General features: G+C 35.5%; 1 protein-coding gene across 1 annotated transcript in view; it reads left to right on the forward strand.

The window, feature by feature from the left end:
* The window catches only part of LOC150105429 (26S proteasome non-ATPase regulatory subunit 11-like), a 324,220-nt gene that overhangs the window by 282,610 nt on the left and 20,061 nt on the right, over positions 1 to 21,549 (forward strand). Inside the window, exon 11 of the mRNA XM_090393957.1 lies at positions 12,082 to 12,133. Coding sequence (XP_090250083.1) covers positions 12,082 to 12,133 — 52 coding nt within the window. The remainder of the gene's footprint in view (positions 1 to 12,081; positions 12,134 to 21,549) is intronic.

Genomic DNA, 21,549 nt, shown 5'->3' on the forward strand with positions numbered 1-21,549 from the left:
ACAAACAAAACACACCACTCTGGCCAATAGTCGAAGGTATAGACAGCCTGAATTATCACCTAGCCAAGAAATTAGCGTCAACACTCAAGGAGTTGGTAGGTCAATTTCCCCCCCCCCCTCCTATATAAGAAACACACAACACTTTATAAACATTAGAAAAAGATGATGTATTAGTCAGTTTTGACGTCTCTGCTCTCTTTATGAATGTCTCAATCAATGACACAATCCTTCTTTTACAGGATAAATTCCCTCCAGATATCACTGTGCTCTTTGCGCATATATTATGTTCTGGCATATATTTGCGCATATATTATGTACAAAAAGAAGGCACAGCCTTGGGCTTGCCATTTTCCCATTTCTAAACATGCTCTAGATTCCTCTCTTTTAAAACCCAAAGTCTGGCTTAGATACATTGACGATGTTTTCGCTATCTGGCCCCTGGCTGCCAGACATTAGACACGTTCTTCAGCCACCTAAACAAACAACACAAACGCATGCAGTTCACAGTTGAGATTGAAAAGCAGAACACACTTCTGTTTCTAGATACACTTGTCACACGTCTTCCTTCTGGCAGTCTTTCCTTCACTGTTTACCAGAAACCAACACATACTGGCCAATATATACACATAAACTCCTACCACCACCCAACACAAAAACTAGTTGTCATTAATACTCTAAAAAAACAAGGCTTTGAAGATTTGCTCCAATGAACAAGCACTTAAAGACGAATTTAAAGTTATCAGCAATACTTTCCTAAAAAATGGTTACAGCCAAAACACTATCAACAAAATTCTTTACAAGACCTCACTAAACAACAAAGATAAACTAGACTACAATAAAACTATAACCATTCCATACATTAAAGGGACATCTGATAAAATAAACAGAATACTACAGATATACAACCTTGAAGCCACCTTTAAACCTCCTGCAAAATTAAAAAGCTTACTAAACTCATCCAAAGACCCACTCCCTCCGCTGGTCCACTCTGGAGTATACCGTATTTACTGCACCTGTAATCTACCATATATAGGGGAAAACAGGACGCACAATTCCTATCAGACAAAAGGAACATAAACAACACATTAAATATAATAACTATGGTGAAGCTGGTCTTTCTGATCATGCCTTGAACTGAACACTCTGCATAGAATTGACTTGAAAAGCACCAGTTGTTTACATCCCACCAAAACATGGTATGAACGTAAATTTAAGGAAGCCTGTGAGATTCTTATCAACCACCCTAATCTTAACAAAATGATGGTCTAAAAATCCCAAGCATATGGAAGACGCATATTCTACCCACGGAACCTTTCTCCCTAAGAATTAACTATAAACAGGACTGTAGATAATCCAGAATCTTAAATCTAATATAACAATTGTCATGTGACAATTGTTATATTAGATTATATTAAACATCATTGTTACTGTTAGAAAACCGTCTATATGAAAGAATGTTTCTCTGATGTTATCTTAAATAGAATATAGCTTTGATGTAGTTTCTAATTAATTAATTTTTTTTTTATATATATATATATATATATATATATATATATATATATATTTTCATTAGAGGTCATGCCAGAATAGCCATTGTTCAAATCATTGTCTCTTTAGCATACTGTGTGAAATGTAACTCAGCTTGTCTTTGTATATTTGTGTATACTCCAGATGATGACCTTAATAACATCGGGAAATTAAAATAGTTATTTATAATACTGTTGTAAAGTCCATGATTTCTAAAATGAATTTGTTTTGTTACTTGCACATTACTTCAAATGCTTTTTCTCCTGTTTGCCTCCTCACTTAGATAATATGTCACTCTATAAATTTAGGAATTGATTTCAATTTCCTAAACCTGCACTGGGACTATGGATTTTTTTTTTTTTAACACTGCATTGCTGTTGTTTAGATTTACATCAGATTTGAAATTCTCTAACACTAAACCCCTCCAGATGAGGTACAGTTGGATTTTAGTGCCGAAGCAATTCAGGCAATGAGGCCAGTGTGTTATGCCTGTTAATTGCATGTGTTTCTAATGGCTAGTTAGCCTGTTTTGTGGAATGAAAAACCTGAGTTTCTAGGAAGGGAAAACTTTTCTACTTCCCTAAGACTGGCTAGCTCAGCTCACCTTCAGTTGAAAAACCTTGATAAAGGTTTTTTCATGTAATAGACAAGATTCAAACTTAGATCTTATTCTAACCAAGGGTAAGTCCTCATGGAAGGGAACACTCCATGAGGACTTACCCTTCTTCCTCTTTTGCCCCCTCTCTGTTTTTCCTTCTTGTATTCTTTGCTCTACTTCTCGTTCTTCCTTTATTATCTTTACTTTTGATTTTTTTTTCTATCCTGTCTTCCAGAACACCACGTTTGCTTTGTAGTGTGACCTGTAAGTAAATCTGGAAAGTGTATGTGGGTGGGTCGGGGGGGGGGGGGTTGTAGGCTTACCTGTAAGGATCAGCAGTGTTGTAAATCTCTGAAGTATAGCATCTTGGGATAACCATGGCATTCCATTTCTGAGCACATTATTGCTTGCTAGATAGATGCTATTCATGTGTCTCCCCTTGATGGGTGGAGATGTCTGGGGCTACACCCAAAAATTTCTCTGAGCATGAAGTCTTCATCTTCAAATTTTAAGAGTCCTTACAAGATGCCAGCTAAGAACAAAACACTGTAGAAACATTATTTGATTACAGAAACACTAATAATAGATCTGACACACACACATAAATATATCAGTGTTTTACATCACGCAACAGGTGAAAAGTCAATACCAAAAATATTGCCCTTCTTTATTCAGAAGAGTTTACGAGGAGGGGGTATCATGAAAAGTTCTGATAGGAGGTTTGAAATTTTGATATCAGTGTCAGCTTCTTTTGTATATGTTACATCACATCTCAGATATAATTTATTTGTATTAGTAGCTAATTTATTTTAAAATTTTATTTGCAATTATGATTTCACTTCTGACTGGAGATTGTTTTTTAAAAGCCATAATTTTTTGTTTTGTCTGTTGATATTTGCAGTCCAAATTTTTTAGCAATTATGTTTAGGGAGTACATCAGTCTCTGAAGTTCATCTTCAATTTTTGCTATGATTATTTGGTCATCTGCAAACAAAAGAGTATTATAATCCAATTTAAATGCTGATTTTGTTTTTTTTTTTCTTACATTTCTTTACTATTTCATCTATATAGATAACAGTGGTGACATCGGCCATCCTTGATGGACTCCTTTGTTTATTGATTTTCATTCTGTAATGTTTCATTGATTCTTACATGTTTATTTCATGTTAGTTATTGCATTCATGTTATTGTTGCAAGCAGCCGATTTGAAATGTTTAGCTTGTTGAGTACGGGCTATAGTTTGTTCCTTAAGACTCTGTCAATGGCTTTCTGGTAATCTAGAATGGTATGTGTATTCATATGTTGAATTCACAGTGCCTCAAGTAAGATTTTTAATGTAAAAGATGAATCAGTGCACGATCCTTTTTGGAGGTCATTTTGTTCTTTGCAAATTTTATATTCTACATGTGATTTAAGTTCATATTGATGCATATTCCTCTGTAGTTTTCACAGTTCTAGTATTGCCTTTTTTATATGTTGAGATGATGTCCTTGTTCCAACTAATATTTTAAGTCATTTGACAAACAGGATGGGATGTTTACATATTTAATAAGGTTTATATTTATTCCATTTTCTCCAGGGGATTTTTCTTATTTACTTTTCTGTATTGCTTGTTATATATTTTGTAATCTTATTTCTTCCATTTTATGGTTAGTATTTCAGTTTTAGTTTCGTTACTGTGTTGCCATAAGTTTTGAAAAAAGTCCAGCCATGTTTTCTCTTTGATTATTTCATGTTTCTCTTTTTCTTTTACCTCCTTATTCATATTTTGTAGAATTCTATATGTATTTAGTATTCTCTTCACCGTAACATTCTCCAATTTTGCTTTTAAATGATCCCCTTGTTTTATTCTTTTTTGCTAACTGTTTTTTTTTGCTATTTCTCTTTTGTGTTTATAAGTGGGATCAAGTGTAACGGATATACTATTTTTAGGAATGACAGAGGAGATAGGAGGAGTGCTACTAATGATATCAGATGACTTAAGTCCAGTTAGGGTAGAAACAAGAAAACAATGATGGTAACAATGTTCCATGTAGCAATGAGTTTGAGTCTATTTGGTGTGAAGTGGAGGCTACAGACCTGGCAGATCAGTTGTAGTGGACGAAGTAATGCATTGTCAATTTAGCCTTATGGGTACCAAGCGAATGATCATTATGGGTGACTTTAATTTTCCAAACATTGATTGGGTAGAAAAGAAATCTCATGATCAGAAAGAACAGGAATTTATTGAATTGTTGCAGGATAACTTTCTCAAGCAGCATTGTGAAATAAGGAACTCTAGGTCAAAGAGTATTGAATTTGCTCATACCTTCAGAAGGGATTTCTGTCAAGAATATAGCTAGTTTACCACCAATTGGTGACGTGACAGCATGCTGTTCTTTCTTGGGAAGTATTTACTTGTATTGAAGCTCTGATTAAAACAGGCTACATGCTGAACTACAAAGCTGGAAATTATGATCGACTTAGAAGAATACTATCTTTGGTCCCATGGTATCAGTTACTGAATGGAAAAATATCAGCAATACATGAGAATCTTTGAAAAAGTGCTTGAATGAGGCGGTATTTGAATGTATTCCTAGTGTTCGAAGAGTAAATAGGTTGGGTGTGAAATGGGCATGCAGCCTTATTAAGCTAGAAATCCACAAGAAGAAGATGATGTGGAAAGAGTATCGTAAGAATAAGAGTGAGAGGAGTTATGAAATATATAAAGCCCAGGCCAGAAAAGTTACGAGTATTGTGAGAAAAGCTAAAATGGAGTATGAAAAGAAATTGGCCAAGCAAGCTAAAGGCAATCTAAAAGAATTTTATCGTTATGCCGCAAGCAAAAGAAAGAATAAATGTGGAAGAATAACTTTATGGAATGCAGATGGTACACAAGTGTCGGAAGCTAAGGAGATTGTTCAGTTAATGAGTGCTCACTTTGCTAAGATATAGCAACCAGGCGTATGTAGTATGGTGCACAGTGCTACTGCTACATTGGATGAAGAGTTAGAGGTTCATGAAAATGAGGTTGAAGAGCTTTTGCATAACCTGGATAAGAATTTGTCAATAGGGAGATGGAATATCTGCCCATTTGTTAAAGGAATGTTCAGCTGAATTGGCTAGGCCTTTCACACATTTGTATAACTTGAGTCTCAGCTCAAGAATGATACCACAGGAATGGAAGGAATGTAATATAGTTCTATTGCACAAGGGTGGTGCAAAAACCGATGTGTCTAACTACTGACCTATTAGTATTTCTGGTGTGGTAGTGAAGAGTTTAGAGAAGTTGGTAAGAACTCGCATACAGAAATGGGTAGACAAGCAATCTATACTCTGCAAGGAACAGCATGGATTTACTAAAGGAGGGTCATGTTTTAGCAATTTCCTCATATTTTATAACAATGTTAAGGCTGAGTTGGATAAAGGGAATGGATACACTATGATAATGTTGGATTTTTCTAAGGCATTTGATAGGATACCACATGATAGACTGTTGTGTAAACTGGAGAATATGGGACTGGAACATAATCTATTGACTTGAATCAGGAGATGGTTGACAGACAGATATCAAAAAGTGGTATACAGTGGGTGTGAACCTGCCAGATTTAAGGTAACCAGTGGTGTACCTCATGGTTCAGTCTTTGGGCCATTATTGTTCAATCTATACATTAATGACATTAAGCAGGGTCTATCATCAGATTTGCAATTGTTTGCTGATGATGCAAAGATAGGCAGGGCAATCAGGGATGCAACTGATATTCAGCAATTACAAAATGATTTGAATAGACTGGAAATCTGGGCAAACGAAAATGGCTGTCAGTTTAATTTTAGTAAGCATAAAGTTATGCACTTTGTCATGATTAGAGATCCAGCGGCATATTATATTAGTAGGGTTATGCTACAAGAAACTGAAGAGGCAAGGGATCTTGGTGTATTGGTGGATAAGAATTTAGAGTTGCAAGGTCACATAGCAAAAGTTGCAAATACTACTCAGAGGATAATTTCTATGCTGAAGTGAACCTTGACATGTAAGGATAAGGAAGTAATTTTGCCTGTTTATAAGGCTTTGATAAGACCACACTTGGATTACTGTGCTCAGATTTGGTCTCCCGGTTTCCAAGGGGATAAAGAAGCTGTGGAAAGGGTGCAAAGAAGAGTTACAAAGATTATATCCGGATTATGGGATTTAGATTATGGGATTTAGATTATGGGACAGATTGTGAGTATGTGGATTGCAGACTCTGGTTAACAGAAAGAGGGATCATATGATAGAGGTCTATAAACTTTTGAATGGGTGTTATAGCATTTCAAGTGATGAAATTTTTCATTATATGGAAGGCTGGAAGAGAACACGGGAGCATCCATGGAAGTTGAGGTTGTTCTCAGTTAAGAAAGGGGTAAGAGCTAGGTTTTTCTCTCAGAGATCAGTGAGTGAGTGAGTGGAATAATTTGCCCTTAGGGGGATATTGAGTGCATCTAGTGTAAATGAATTTAAGGGAAGGTATGATAGCTGGGTTGGGTAATTTACAGCCTCCCTTGATGAGTCCTTGACTCCCTGGAGGTCTCATAATAATCATCATCATCATAATTCTCTATGTAGGAGACATTTAAAACTTAGTGAAGGCTCTAATACATTTCACTATTATTCATAAAGATATTTCTGGAGATGGATCTCCTCATGGAGGAGTTCTATTATAGTGGACAATCATGTTCTTTTCAGTGTGTCCATATTAACACATCTCTGAAGTAGTAACAATCCACCTCTTAGTAACATTTCCGATTCATCACCAGGTTCTAAGTTAACACAGGTTGACTTTGATACTATCATATTGCTATTGCCTCAGACCATATTTCTTATGGGAGACTTTAATGGACATAGCACTCGGGTAGCTCCAACACAAATGGACTAGACCATATCATTGAGCATATGGTTGATAATAATTTGTCACTTCTTAATACTGGACACAGCATCTTCCATATGTCAACTCACCTGCAGTGATATCTCATTTCCCTGTGTTTTGCACTATATCCTCATCAGAACCAAACTCAAAAATAACCAGACTGACTCAAATATTTTTTTTTTTTCTATCTTACAGAATTTAATTGTGAGCCAGTTGGCCAAAACACCTATCAGTAAAGTAGTGATGTGTAACAGATTGTATTGTCTAGGCAGCAACAACTGCATTTCCAAAAATATATCGATATCTGCAATATCCAAAGTCATGGTGGCACCCAGAGTGCCAAGAAGCCAAAGAGGATTAAGCCAGAGCATGGGATATATTTCCTAAATATACTCATGCCAAAGTGCACTACATTAGATGTCAGAGATAGAAACAGTCTTTGATCCAATTTATATCTCAGTCCTACGTGCAGTGGAGTGCAAAAATCGAATGGGATGAAATCAGGAAAATGAATTGTAGGTAATGCATACACACACCATTCACCTGTCTTGGAACATAATGGATACATAATTGCTGAACCCAAAGCAATTGCAAACACTTTATTTGGAAAGCTTGAGATTCTAGCAACAGCTTCCTGTGCTATTGAATTTTTCATACTGAAAGAACATGAGAAATGGCTCAGCTTTTCTACACCTTTACTCATTATCAACAATTTCTGATACCCCCCACGAAGGAGATACAGGCTATTGTGATAGTACGATTTGAAAAAGTTATATCAAAGCTAACTTCTTATCAACAAGTTTCCTCCAAATTAATCTGTCAAGACTCCAGTATTATCAGATCATATATTTCTCTCTTTTAAGGCATTTCTAACTGCATCAACATTCCTGGATCTTGGTCTTCCTCTGGGTCTTTTTCCTGTCATCTTGACAAAGAACACTTGTTTTATTAACCTTTTCTCTCCCATTGTGTTTAGGTAACCATATCACTTGAAATTAGCTGTGTTCATACATTCATGAATGCTAACAATGTCATGTTCTTTCCCAATATCCTCATTTTTAATATGACACTGGCATTGATATCATCTGTTCACTCCCCTAGTCTTTCTCAGAACATTCGTATCTGTGATTTTCATTCTTTAAGCAAGTTTTTTTATTTGTAACTCAGCTCTCAGATACATTGGTTTGAATGCTGTCTTGTATACAGCTAGTTCAGTGTATTGACTAATTTCTCTTTTATTCCTATAAATTTATTCATTTGGTTTCTTACCATATCAGCTTTGCTGATTATGTTGATAATTTCTAAATTTAATTTGCCATCATCACTAAAAAAGCATACTTAATAGTTGAAATGTTTTATTTGTTCTATAGATTCTTTATTTAAACATTATTTGCATATAGAGCTGAAATTAACATCTCCAATTTTGATATCAGATTTAATGCCACTTTCCTTTATAATATGATCCATATAGATAATGAATAACAATGGAGATGATGTGCACCCTTGTCTCACACCTGATTTAACATCAAATCATCTTATTGTACCTCCTCCTTCAATTCTAACTGCTGACTTACAACTCAAATATGTTATTGATATGTACTTCTGATTACATTCACCTTGAATGTTTATTTTTTTTTGTCACTCTGCTGTCACTGCTTATTTCATTTAGCAGTCTTCTTTCAAAGTAATTATTCCAGAAATGAATATCTTTATCTTCAGTTTTCATGTCACCTTATCTCGATTTCCTTATGTACTACTCTTTCTTCCATTTCTAAGCCTTTTACAATAGCCTTCTGAATATTTTGCAACCTTCCTGATATTTATTTTCTATGTTCTTACCAAAGTCTTCCCATGACTTTTGTTTAGATATTTTAACACGTGCTTCACTTTCTTATATTTTTCTCTGTATTTTCTTAGAGTACATGTTGATTTACTTGCTTTCAAAATTCCTTCTTCTTTTCTTTGACCCTCAATTTCTTGAGTCCATCAGGAAGCTCACCACATACTTCACTTGTTTAATAAATCAATATGTTCTTCAGAATCATTCACTGAATCTCCAGGGTTTGGTTCTTGTTTTCAATTATATAATTTTTTTCCTTAAATAATATTGATGTGTTTAAATCTATAGTTTACCTCTGAAAACTACAATTTTGATTGATTTTAAAAATTTCTTACTTTTATTTTCAGTATGATATTGAATTTTGTCAAAGTAAACTGAAATAATTTTGTTTAGAATCAAATGGTAATCACTTCTGATTTAAAATCATCTTTATACTAAGTTTCAGTAAGGAAATACCGTGAGTAGACATATTACTTACTATTATAATAACGGAAATAACTGTCTTTGACAACATTTCACCCAGACCTTTGATTCAGATATGTGGACAACATTTTTGCCATATGGAAGGGCACTTCGGAAGAATTACAACAGTTTCTCTCAAAAATAAATGCACTTCATCCAAGGATCCAGTTCACCCTAGAAGTAGAAGTAAATAAGCAATTAGCCTTTCTAGACCTCTTAATTCTTCACCAACCAGATGGTAACCTACAATTCTATATAAAAACACTGGTTCATAGAGCCCACTCCTTTTGTTCTTCAGCAGAACTATTACAAAAAAGAATTACAATATATTAATTCCTCCTTCATATCCAATGGTTATAAGAATTCCTTCATAAAAAGAGCTTTAAGTAGTCATGCTTCAGCATCCTCTTCAAATACATAAGAAACTACGCATATGCATATTCCCTATGTGCAAGGCATTAGCCAACACATAGCTAAAGTGTTAAAACCACTAAATATTTGTGTGGCCTTTTGACCCATCAGAAAAATCTCTACATGCCTCATGTCTCCAAAGGACAAGCTCCCACATCTCAGCTATCCAGGTTCCCTGCTCTTGTGGGTTATCATATTTTGGACAAACAGGTCAAAAAGATCTGCTCAGATCAGGTTAGAAGAACACAAGTTGTATATTCAGTACCTTGAACCTGAACAGTCTGGACTTGCAGAGCATGCCATCAACACTAGACACAGAGTTAAGTGGAACAAGACAAAAGTCATTCACTAAAGTCGGTTCCTAATGGAATGGCTTTACGAAGAAACATGTGAAACGTTGATACAAAATTAATAATGGAAAAAACTCACGTACAAAGATTATTTAATAGTATAATTTTCGCCTGTGTGTCACAGGCATCTTCAGTACATTTTAAAACTTATGTGAAAAGTTACTTCACTCCCTTAACCTAAACAGATCCGATGGTCTACGTCTTTCCCCCTTGTGGGAGATAGTACTCTATAAATCTGCAAATGTTTCCTAACTTGTAATTGTACACACACACACACACACACACACATATATATAATTTTTTATTTATTTATTTTATTTATTTATTTTTTTTAATTTAGGAAATTTAAACTTAGCTACTTAGGTGGCACTTTGTGAATATAACAGTTATTGTTTAATTAGTCTTTGTACTTGTTCTGATGATACTTGTTATACTCAGGCAAAAATTCTACGAATAAAGAATATTTTACGTGAGTTAATTCCGTTATTATAATAATAAGTCATCTGTAACTAGTGAGTTCAACCACTGAATCATGCTCTTCTTCAGTTACTCATCCTCTTCTTCTTCAAAGTACTGAGATGGGAACCACTGCTTCATATGCAGCAAGAAGAGGTAGTCACTGGGCAGAGGTCAGGACTGTAGGGTGGGTGGTCAAAAAGTTCCCACCCAGAAACTTCTAAATCTGTTGAATTGCTTGTCTGAGTTTCTTCAGCATTTCACAGTACACATTAACATTAATTGTTAATGTGTACTGTGAAATGCTGAAGAAAATCGTTGAACAATTTCCCTTGTTGATCCCAGAAGACAGTTGCCTCCTTTTTTTGACTTGATGGTTCCTGTTTGAATTTTTTTTTTTTTTTTGCTTTCGGAGATGATGAATGGTGCCACTGCATCGATTGTTGTTTTGACATGATGTTTGTGTACGCAATCCACATTTTGTCACCAGTCAAAATATGAGAAAAAACTTCATCTGCTTCACATGCTCCAAAAAATTTTGAGCTGATTCCATTTGTTGCTGCTTATGCACATCCATCAGTATTTTTGGGACAGTATTTCTTATCTCCCAGCTTTTCTGTCACAATTTCATGAATGACACTGTGAAACAACAATTCTAATGAATCTTCATGTTCACTCTTTCCACCAATTTGTTTACCATACTTGGCTGGCCATTGTGCTCTTCATTGTGAACATTGTTGCACCCTTCTTTAAAGAAACAACAACAACATTGCCTAAATTTACTGTCACTTATTATGCCCATACTAGGCCCATAAACCTTATACAGTCTTCAGTGAATTTCTGCAGCACTATTGTTTTCTGCCAACAAAAACCGCATTGCACCACAAACCTTGCAACCGGTGGGATTTTTTATCACAGCACCCATTATAAATTATTTGTAGAAGACAGGAAACGAAAACAGCAAAAATAAAATGATCAATAACTATCTAATGAATCACTCTATGCTACACTGTATGCATGACTCCCTCCCATATCGTATTTGGCAGTAAATTGTGAACAAACGATGAATCTATCCCTTCTTTTCCTTGATCCTTGTTGCCTGAATATAGCATCTTGTATTTGTTGCTCAGAAATATCTTGCCTGTCTTCTTTGTTTTGGTAACAACCATGAAATTTTAGCTTTTTACAAAGAATTAATTTATATATATAGTTGTTTGATCATAAATGCAACTGTGAATTTATATGTAAGCTACTACATTGCTACCATTTTTTAAAATTTCTTTTCTTGTATATGTTATTTGTTATTTGCTTATTTAGCAATTTATTTTTTTATTACCTTATGTATTGCTGTAACCATTGTTAATGTTACAGTATGACTTTTGCTACAGTGACCTTTCCTTTCCCTAATAAATCACAAATAACTCTTGCTGAAGTATTGCATGATAATTGTATTATGACTGAAGAACAATGAAATATTTTTCATATACTGAAGATATTTAAAAATATGATATGCATTTTCAAATATGTTGACTTTTTTTTTTTTCCAATTTAAAGGATACAGTGGAAAAGAAATTGTCACAAATGATTTTAGACAAAAAATTCAATGGTAAGTTTGTTTTAATTTTGAGTTTTCTCCTGTTTTTATTTATAACGCAAGAAACCTTTTTGTTGGTCTTGCATAAGCTAGAGATCTGGGTATCATGGTCATTTAAGAGTTCATAAATTCGGACATTGGACCTTGTTTTTAAGAATTATTTGATAGTTAGGCTTTCGTTGTATGATATGTGATAGCAGAAATGACTGTCTTATTGAGAAATGGAATCATAGTTTCAGAAATGTAAGACCATATATAAAATGCCACAAAAATCTGTTCTCATAAGTTTCAGCTAATTGGTTTCCAAGCCATGCAGCTCTTTAACTATATGCATTGACTGAAGATGGATATTACATATCCATATTAAAAAGTATAAATTTTGATTTAAAAAAAAAAAAAAAAAAAAAAAAAAATGAAAGAAAGAAAGCATGAAATCACATGGAAAATACATGGCAGATCATAGTAGCCAATTCAAAGAGTTGAAAAAAAAAGTCCAATTATATTGAATTTTGAAGGAAAAAATTCCTCTCCTAATCAAAGATTGGTGCTTTGGAATACATACCACAAAATATCAGCATTCAATGGCATAGCTGCTGTTTCTTGTGCCTCCATTTTGTTTGTATTAGGGTTGGTGTTGTTTGTGTTAGCCATACTTTTATAAGACATTGCAATATCACACACCCGTTAGCTGGAAAAGGATCTCAGGTGGATTTCCACCATGACGAGAGGAATCTTTATGGGGATCCTGACTATAGACATATCAACTGGAGAACATACAACATTTACAGGCAAAAAATATTAATGGGTAATAGATAGCATTTTGAGTAGAGTAGAGATAATAGTTAGTGGAGTTGATTTGTAAATAGAAGGATAGTGTTAAGTAGAGTGCCTTCCTGTGATGAGTCTTTGGATTCCTGCATGTATCACGATTACAATAATATGCTGCTTTTTTTAAATATGTAAGGACTAAATTCAAATCCTTTGTCAATATTCCATTTGATATAGTATTTCAGAAAAAATAACTCTGTTTTGTGTATAAATTCTTAGTTTTCACTCTGATATGGCATTTTGGAGCTTTGTTTTGGCTATATTTTGAGAAAAAAAATTAGATAGAATTCATGTAGTGAATCTATCTGAATGCTGTAGCAAGTTTTTTTTGTTACAAAGTAAGTTGTACTTTGTAAAAAAATTATATTCTTGTTTTCATCCTTTCTCAGGCTTGATGAAACACGTTTGAACACAAAATACTTTATTATAGGCTACTTGTATTTTATACTGGTTGTTTAATTCACCTCAAATACTCTTGCTCATTATCCATAATGCACAGCACAGATTATGGAGCACTGGTTTTGACTTTTATTGAAGTCTCATTATTGGGCTATACTTGTGGATATACTAAGAACTAAAGCTTTACAGAAGTCTGTCTTCCACTGATGAGACCTCATTAATGGTTGAATCTGTTCTAGATAGTGACTCTTTCTGTAATGTGTTATTAGGTAATGAAGCAGTTCTATGTTAAGTCAACAGCCTCTGTGTAACAGTAACCTAATTGTGAAAATCTTAATGTGAAAACGTTTGTTTACTCATGCTTAGGTAAAGGATGGAAACAAGAATACAATTTCTTGTCAAGTATAATATAACAGGGTGTTTTAATAATATGGTGATATACTACTTTGCTATTTGTACATAGAATATATAACATAAGCATTGATTTAACTCTCATTATCTCCATAGGTCTAGTGTGGCTGTTAGCATAATACAAGGCAATATGTGAACAGTCACTACTGAAACCAGGCCAAATGGAGCATGCTGTGAATTATGAGCTGTTGAAGTAGTTGGACGTGAATTCAACATAAGTAACTTAGTTACAAAAATACTTCATGCACAAACATTTTTTTGCTCATGCTTGGGTAAAGAGTGTAAACAAGAATGTAATTTCTTGTCTAGTATAATTTGCTATCACTTCTGCTATTTGCAGATGAATCTGTATATTGTTAGTTATAATAGTGATAAAAAAAAGTTCATGAAACACTTTCACAATGCATATGCAAACTAGCTGGTATTATAATTTTGCTCATGTTTGGAGCATAAAGTATTTATATATTGTTGATCAAATTTCCTAGATTAGGCTGAAAAGTAATGACTGTAACCATTAAATATTTATGACTGTAATGACTGAAAACCATTAAATCCTAATTTAATAAGTTATTAAATTAGGATTTAATAACTTATTAAATCCTAATTATTGTATCTACTGTAGCCCTTTTGTACCGTAAAATTTTTGCTTTTTTTTTTTTTTAACTTAAAATCTTTAACAGGGGCCTGCCTATTCAAGTGATGGCTTCATGCACCAGTAGAATGTCATTGGATTTTTCATAAAATCAAGAGAAGAAAACGAAAATACTAAAGTCACATAAAACAGTTGGAAAAATATTTAACACTGATTAAACTAATATTTCAGTTTATATGAGTTGAAATGTTTGTAGTTTAGTCAGTCTTAATTAAATAATTTTTTCAACTGTCTGTGTGTATGACCCTTAGTATTATAATGAATAATATGCAGTTATCCTTTAATCAGTGTATCAGAAAACTAAAAATTTATTAAAGTGTATTTAATATATATATATAAGAGGAAGTTGGACATTTTATGCGTTCAGGAGACAAGGTGGAAGGGGAAAAAGGTGAAGGAACTAGGAGACAGGTATAAATTGTTCTACTCTGGAGTGAATAAAGAGGGAAGAAATGGTGTCGGAATTGTGGTGTGTGGCAGAATGTAGGGCGAAGTACTGGAAGTGGGTAGGAGGAACGACAGGATCGTGTGAATGAAACTGGGCCTTGAAAAAGAGCAACTGGTTGTCTTATGTGTATAAGCCCCACAAGTTGGCTGTACACACAGAAGAGAAAGATGAATTCTGGAATGTGCTAGATGAAGAAATGAGGGAACTGGAAAAAAACGAGATGGTGATTGTCGGAGGAGACTTGAATGGACACATAGGGAGACAGAATAGGGACTGTGAAAGGGTGCATGGAGTAGGAAGGATGAATCAGGAAGGAGAGAGGATTTTGGACTTCACAGTAGCATTTGATCTGGCAATTGTGAACTCCTTTTTTGTAAGAGGGAAGAGCATTTGATAACATTTAGAAGTGGCAAGAACAGTTCACAAATTGACTACATTTTGACTAGAAGAAAACATCTTAAGGCAGTAATAAATTGTAAGGTAATCCCAACAGATCAAGTGGTGCATCAACACCGACTGCTGTGCGCAGACTTTAAAATAAGGTCGAAGATAAGAACCTTTAGAAGCCATGGGAGGAAGACAATTAAGTGATTTTGCGTAAAAGAAGAAAGTGTGTGAGGAACCGTTTTAGGGAGAGGGTGTTAGAGAGGAATTTTGGATAGACTAGAAAGTGTACAAGATTGGCAGAGACATAATTCAAAAGCAATTCTAAGCTGTGCAATTGAGGTGCTTGATGAAACATCCAGAAAGATTAGAGAGCAGAAGGAGGGTTGGTGGTGGAATAATAATGTACAAGAAGCAGTGTTGGCTAAGAGGAAGGCAAAGCGGAAGTGGGACCGAGTCAAGAGTGGAAAACAGAGAAGAGTACAGAGAGAAAAAGCGAGAAGTCAAGAGAGTTGTTGCACAGGCGAAGGCCATGGTATATCAAGTCCTTTATGATCAATTAGAAACAAAGGAAGGACAGAGAAAGATTTATTGATTGGCAAAATGTAGAAATAAGGCATCAAAGGACATCGTACATGTGAGCCAGATCAAAGACTCTGGAGGAACGGTATTAAGAAGGGATGTGGATATAAGAAACAGATGGAGAATATACTTTGAAGGGCTTTTGAATGAAGAAAATGCAAGGACTCACAGAGAAGATGGGGAGCCTAATGGGGGGATGGCACAGAACATTAGTAGAGTGGAAGTGAAGGAAGCCATAAAGAGGATGAAGAATGGTAAATCAGCAGGCCCTGACAGGATCCCAGTGGAGGCATGGAAGTCACTAGGGAAGTAGGAATTGACCTGTTGTGGGACCTGTTAATAAAAGTTTGTCAACAGGAAAATATACCTGAGGAATGGAGAGAAAGTACTCTTGTCCCCATCTTTAACAGTAAAGGGGATGCACAAGACTGTAAGAATTACAAAGGAGTAAAGTTGATTCCCACACAATGAAAATCCTAGAGAGGGTTCTTGATGGAAGACTGAGGAAGGAGGTGGAAATTGCAAAGGAGCAATTTGGCTTCATTCCTCGATCAATGACAGATGCTATCTTTGGGCTACGGCAAATGATGGAAATGTTTCAAGAGAAGCAACTGGAGCTACATCTGGTATTTATTGATCTGGAGAAAGCATATGATAGAGTGCCAAGGCAAGCAGTCTGGAGGTGTCTGATGGAGAAGAAGATAACGGAGAAATATGTCAGGCTGGTGCAGGAGATGTATAGAAATGTAAAGACAAGAGTTCTGACCTGCCTGGGGTAGACAGAAAGTTTTCCAGTGACAGTTGGCTTGCATTAAGTCCGTCCCTATTTAATATTGTGATGGAGGTGGTGACGGAGGAGGTGAGAGAAGACATGCCTTGGACTATGTTGTATGCAGATGACATCGTGCTGTGTGCAGAATCAAGAGAAGTGGCAGCTAAACTTGAAAGTTGGAGAAAAGTACTAGAAGAGAGAGAGGTATGAGACTGAGCAGAAGTAAGACAGAGTGTGTGTGTTAGTATAGTGGAGGAATTTTTTGATGCTTTAGAAAAAGCAACTGACACAATGAAAAAGGAAAAGTTGGTCCTTGTTGGGGATCTAAACAAAGTGGATGGCAGCCAGGAGACAGATCTTGAGCTAGGAAGAAATGTCATCAGGAAGGTCAGTGACTGGATGGCAGCCAGGAGACAGATCTGGAGCTGGGAGGAAATGTCATCAGGAAGGTCAGTGACTTTAGATACTTGTGTTCAACAACGAAAGAGGATTGTGAGGCTGAGAAGGAAGTGGGATGCAGGATGGAGGAACTGGAGAGAGAGAGATGGCTGGAGTGCTATGCAATAAGAGGGTGTTGATCAATCTAAAAGGCAAAATCTACAGGACAGTAATTGAGACCAGCTATTATGTATGCTATGGAAACTGTGGCCCTGACAAAAAATAACATCAGCAGGATGGAGGTAGTGAAGATGAGAATGCTTAGGTGGATGTGCGGTGTGACCAGAAAGGATCGTCTGAGAAATGACTATGTAAGGGGAACAGTGAAAGTTACAAACTTAGGAGCAAAGATACAGGAGGCAAGATTGAGATGGTTTGGTCATGTGATGAGGAGGGAGGAAAAGTATGTGGGAAGAAAGGTCATGCAGATGGATGTGTGCAGGGGAGGAGGAAGTGCAGGCAGCCAAAGAAATGGAGGGAGATGTCGGAGGAGGACTTGAGGATGAAGAACTTGGATGTGGCTATAGCCCAAAACAGGAGGTTGTGGAGGAGACTCACTACAAACAGCAACCCTACTTAAGTGGGAAAAGCTGCAGAAGAAGAAGAAGATTTAATATACAGGGTGTTCGGGATAAATTTGACATATTTATAATTAATTATATTTTTCCGTAAGTTACATGTATTAACACACACTTCTCTTCATTTAAAAGTTTGGACCCTTCTTCATTCATATACAAGATGTCAGAAAGGATGGATAGCTGGAACCCACCTGAATCATGGAAGAGAATAACTTGTATCATGATGATTCGTGCCCGCCATCAAAATAAGGATATTACGACTGCTGCCCAATGCTCCCTGAATACAGTAAAAACAATCAGGCATGAACTAGAGACTTGCAATGGTGACTACGAGGATGTAGCAAGAAGAAAGATCCCTAGCAGACGATCTGATTGCGTTCATACAGCAGAATTCCTCGCAAATCTGCAGGAACAGGTGTTGAAGAACCCTGGCATTGGAATTCGGGCTTTGTTCGTGGAGTTGCTAACTGTAGTCAAGCCCTGGATAACAAGGGTAGCCAATGGTAGGCCGTATGTATGGCAGCAGGATTCGGCCCCTTGCCACACCTCTGGGAAAAGTCAAAAATGGTTGTCTGAAATTTTCTACGACTTCACCAGTCCAAATGTTTGGCCTCCAAACTCCCCAGACCTTAACCCCATGGATTATTTTGTATGGGGCGCAGTTGAAAAAGACACCAATCGCACTTCCAGTAATACAAAAGCCCAGTTAATGGATAAAATTAAAACAGTTTTTGCGGCCCTTCCCAGGGAGACTGTAGCATCAGCTTGTTCGAGGTTCCGAAGCAGAATTGAAGCTGTGATCGATGCTAATGGTGGTTATTTTGAGTAAATCTTGTTGATAGTATTGTAATTAACTCTGCCTGTAATGTTTTTTGTCAATTCATTAAATTTAATAGATACAAAGAAGATTTTCTTTTTCCTTACGAAACTGTCAAATTTATCCCGAACACCCTGTACATGACATATTTGAAAAGCGCAGAAACTATGGTATCGGAGACGTCACAAGATGGGTTAGCAAAATAACAGTGGGAGGATATACTTCAAAAGATTAGCCTAGAACAGCTAGACCATTAAACATCAAAACTGATTAGAGAAAATTTGATAAACAGATGTTAGAGAAAATTTGATAAACAGATGTGTCAGAAATATATCCACCTTTTTGAATCGAGATGCACGCCTGCCAGAATACTTTTTTAAAACCTGAGACAGTCATAGAATGATGAAGAACGTTTAAATACTAGTAAATTTATTGTAAATTGGTACCACAGTCTACATGTATGAGAATATGAGAGAGAGAGAGAAAAAAAAAGATTTAAGACTCGAGATTTGGCAAGACCATAGAGGTCTAATGCAGAAACACTTGTTTTTCTGAAGTAGTATTAATGGTGAGGTGGTGTGGGTATAAGTCATTATATAAGTACCCATCTTCTCAGTAGTTGAAGCATTAATCATCTCCTGCATCAAAAAAAAAACAAAAAAACTGGAGCTTTCTAAGTTAGATGCAAAACTCTTAGTAACCATCTTTAAAAAAAAAAAAAAGAAAAAAAAAAAAGCCTTTACTAATAATGAAGGCATTGTTTTGACAGATTTTTTTTTAAAACGCAGGTGAGATTTTCACAAAGATAATTATTTTGAGACTGAAATAATTTAAACATCCAGATACATGAAATTTTCAGGTTTTGTTGTGTAGTCATTCAAAATCCAGTCTCTCTTGTCCAGATTTAGCTGCAGGTAGCAGGTATTACTTTTATTTATTGATTTCCTTTAAGTCGCGTATGTGAATATCTGCTTTAAAACTGATATGGAATTTCAGAATTGGGGGGGGGGGGGGTCAGGATTATTGAAAAATGTTTACTAACCATGCTTTTTTTTTTTTTCCCCAAAGTGATTTTGATGTCTAGGCTCAACATTGGAAGAAATGTTTTGAGAACCAAGGTGTGTACATAATACCGGGTGTATTATCTTCTAATACTCTCTGTTCAAAGTTGTTGTAAGGCTGAATTGAAAGTATATTATACTTGACAAGAAATGATATTCTGTTTTAATTTTTACCCAAGCATAGGACTCTTTGCATGAGGTATCTTCAGTTTATATGTAGAATCTTTCGACATTTTTATTAAATGCCTCAGTATTCCATGATTCAAAAATATTATGCAAAGGTTCACTCTGCACAAATGCATATATTTCACACACAAAGCCTTAAGCTTGTGCATGAACTGTCATCATGCTTCACAACTAGTCTGCTTTATATAGAAGCTATTAACTTACATCAAATGCCTCATATATCACATAATGCACTTACATTATGGGAAGGATCACTACCCAGGCCAGTTTTGACATTTGTTAAGGTCTCATTCAGTGGGAGGTAGACCCAGGAAGATACCAAAGTTAAATCAATGCAGAAATCATATTTTCTATGTACAAGTAATAAAATAGTGTATCAGCATATTATTAAATATTCTAGATCAGAGAAGACAGTTATAGAAAGTTTTACAACTGGATTATACAGTATATTATGCTTGACAAGAAAATATTCTTGTTTTAATCCTTTACCCAATCAAAAGCGAAGGTTGTGCATGAAGTATATTCATGATTAGTCTACTTGTATATATTTTACATATCTTGGATCAAAAATATTTAATATGGTGATACATCATTTTATTACTTGTATATATAAAATGACTTCTGCATTGATTTAACCTTAGTATCTTCCCAAGTCTAGCTCCCACTGATAAAACGTCTGTAAATGTTGAGAACAGGCTGAGTACTGACTCTTCCCATAATGTTTTTCGCATTATGAGATACTGAAATAACTCTTGTGAAGTCACCAGCCTCTGTATACAAGTAAACTAGTCATAAAGATACTGCATTTGCAAACTTTGTTTGCTTGTGATTGGTTAAAGGATTAAAACAATAATATAATTTCTTGTCAAGTATAATATATCTATCATCATCAGTTTCCTGATTCCATGTGTGAATCCCATGACTGAAATTAATGAAATAACTTTTAAAACAGGTTAATACACTAGTGAACACTTAAGCAATAGTTTGATTAATATGCAAATAGATTAAATCCGAATTATGTAAAATTTGAATTTCATAAAGTTTGCAGAACATAACTCTTACATAAGTCAGTTCCTGACATAAGATACAGTAATCCTTCGTTATTGACCACAGTGGAAAACCCTTTGTTGGTTAGATAACTAAGGATTGGATTATTGACAGGACTGTGCTAGAAGTCATTTGACATGCTGAATGCATTCATGGGTCAGCTAATTGAAGGTTTATTACTTGGAAGGTCAGATAATTTAGTAACATTGTATATAGTGAAGTCAGTACTGATAAAGGCCAGATTTTATCTGGTAAGCAATACAATTCTGCAGATCATTTTCAGAAAGACTGTTGAGGGTCTCTGTTGTTTTTGCTTTCACATACCCAAGCATGGCCTGGCCTGGCCTCAAGGACATAACCCAATGGTACCTGATGCAGAATACTCCATAGGTATTAAAGTTCAAAATACCACCATCTACAATGTCTACAAACCACCATCTCAATTCTGGCCTGATCAGATGGACTGACCATCACCTCACCCTGCTATCTATGTTGGTGACTTCAACTCTCATCACACCATGTGGGGCTATTCCTCTAACAACTGGGACAGTAATAATCTAGTTAACTGGATGGATACATATAACATGTATTTGATTTACGATGCCAAGCAGGAAGGCAGTCTCCACTCAGCCAGATGGAACAAAACCTACATCCCCTAGATCTGTGCATAGTCTCTAAAGACTCTGAAGACTACCCTCTGCCAACAACCAGAACCATCCTCAACAGATTCCCTAATAGTTAGTATTGCCCTACACCTAATAGAGAGAGGCACATCAATCCCAGTCATCAGCGGAACACCAATCGCTAGATGGAACCTTCACACGT

Source organism: Typopeltis vanoorti, chromosome 6, assembly GCF_054136105.1.
Source record: "Typopeltis vanoorti isolate ZY-2024b chromosome 6, IOZ_Tvanoo_1.0, whole genome shotgun sequence".
Lineage (NCBI taxonomy): Eukaryota > Metazoa > Arthropoda > Arachnida > Uropygi > Thelyphonidae > Typopeltis > Typopeltis vanoorti.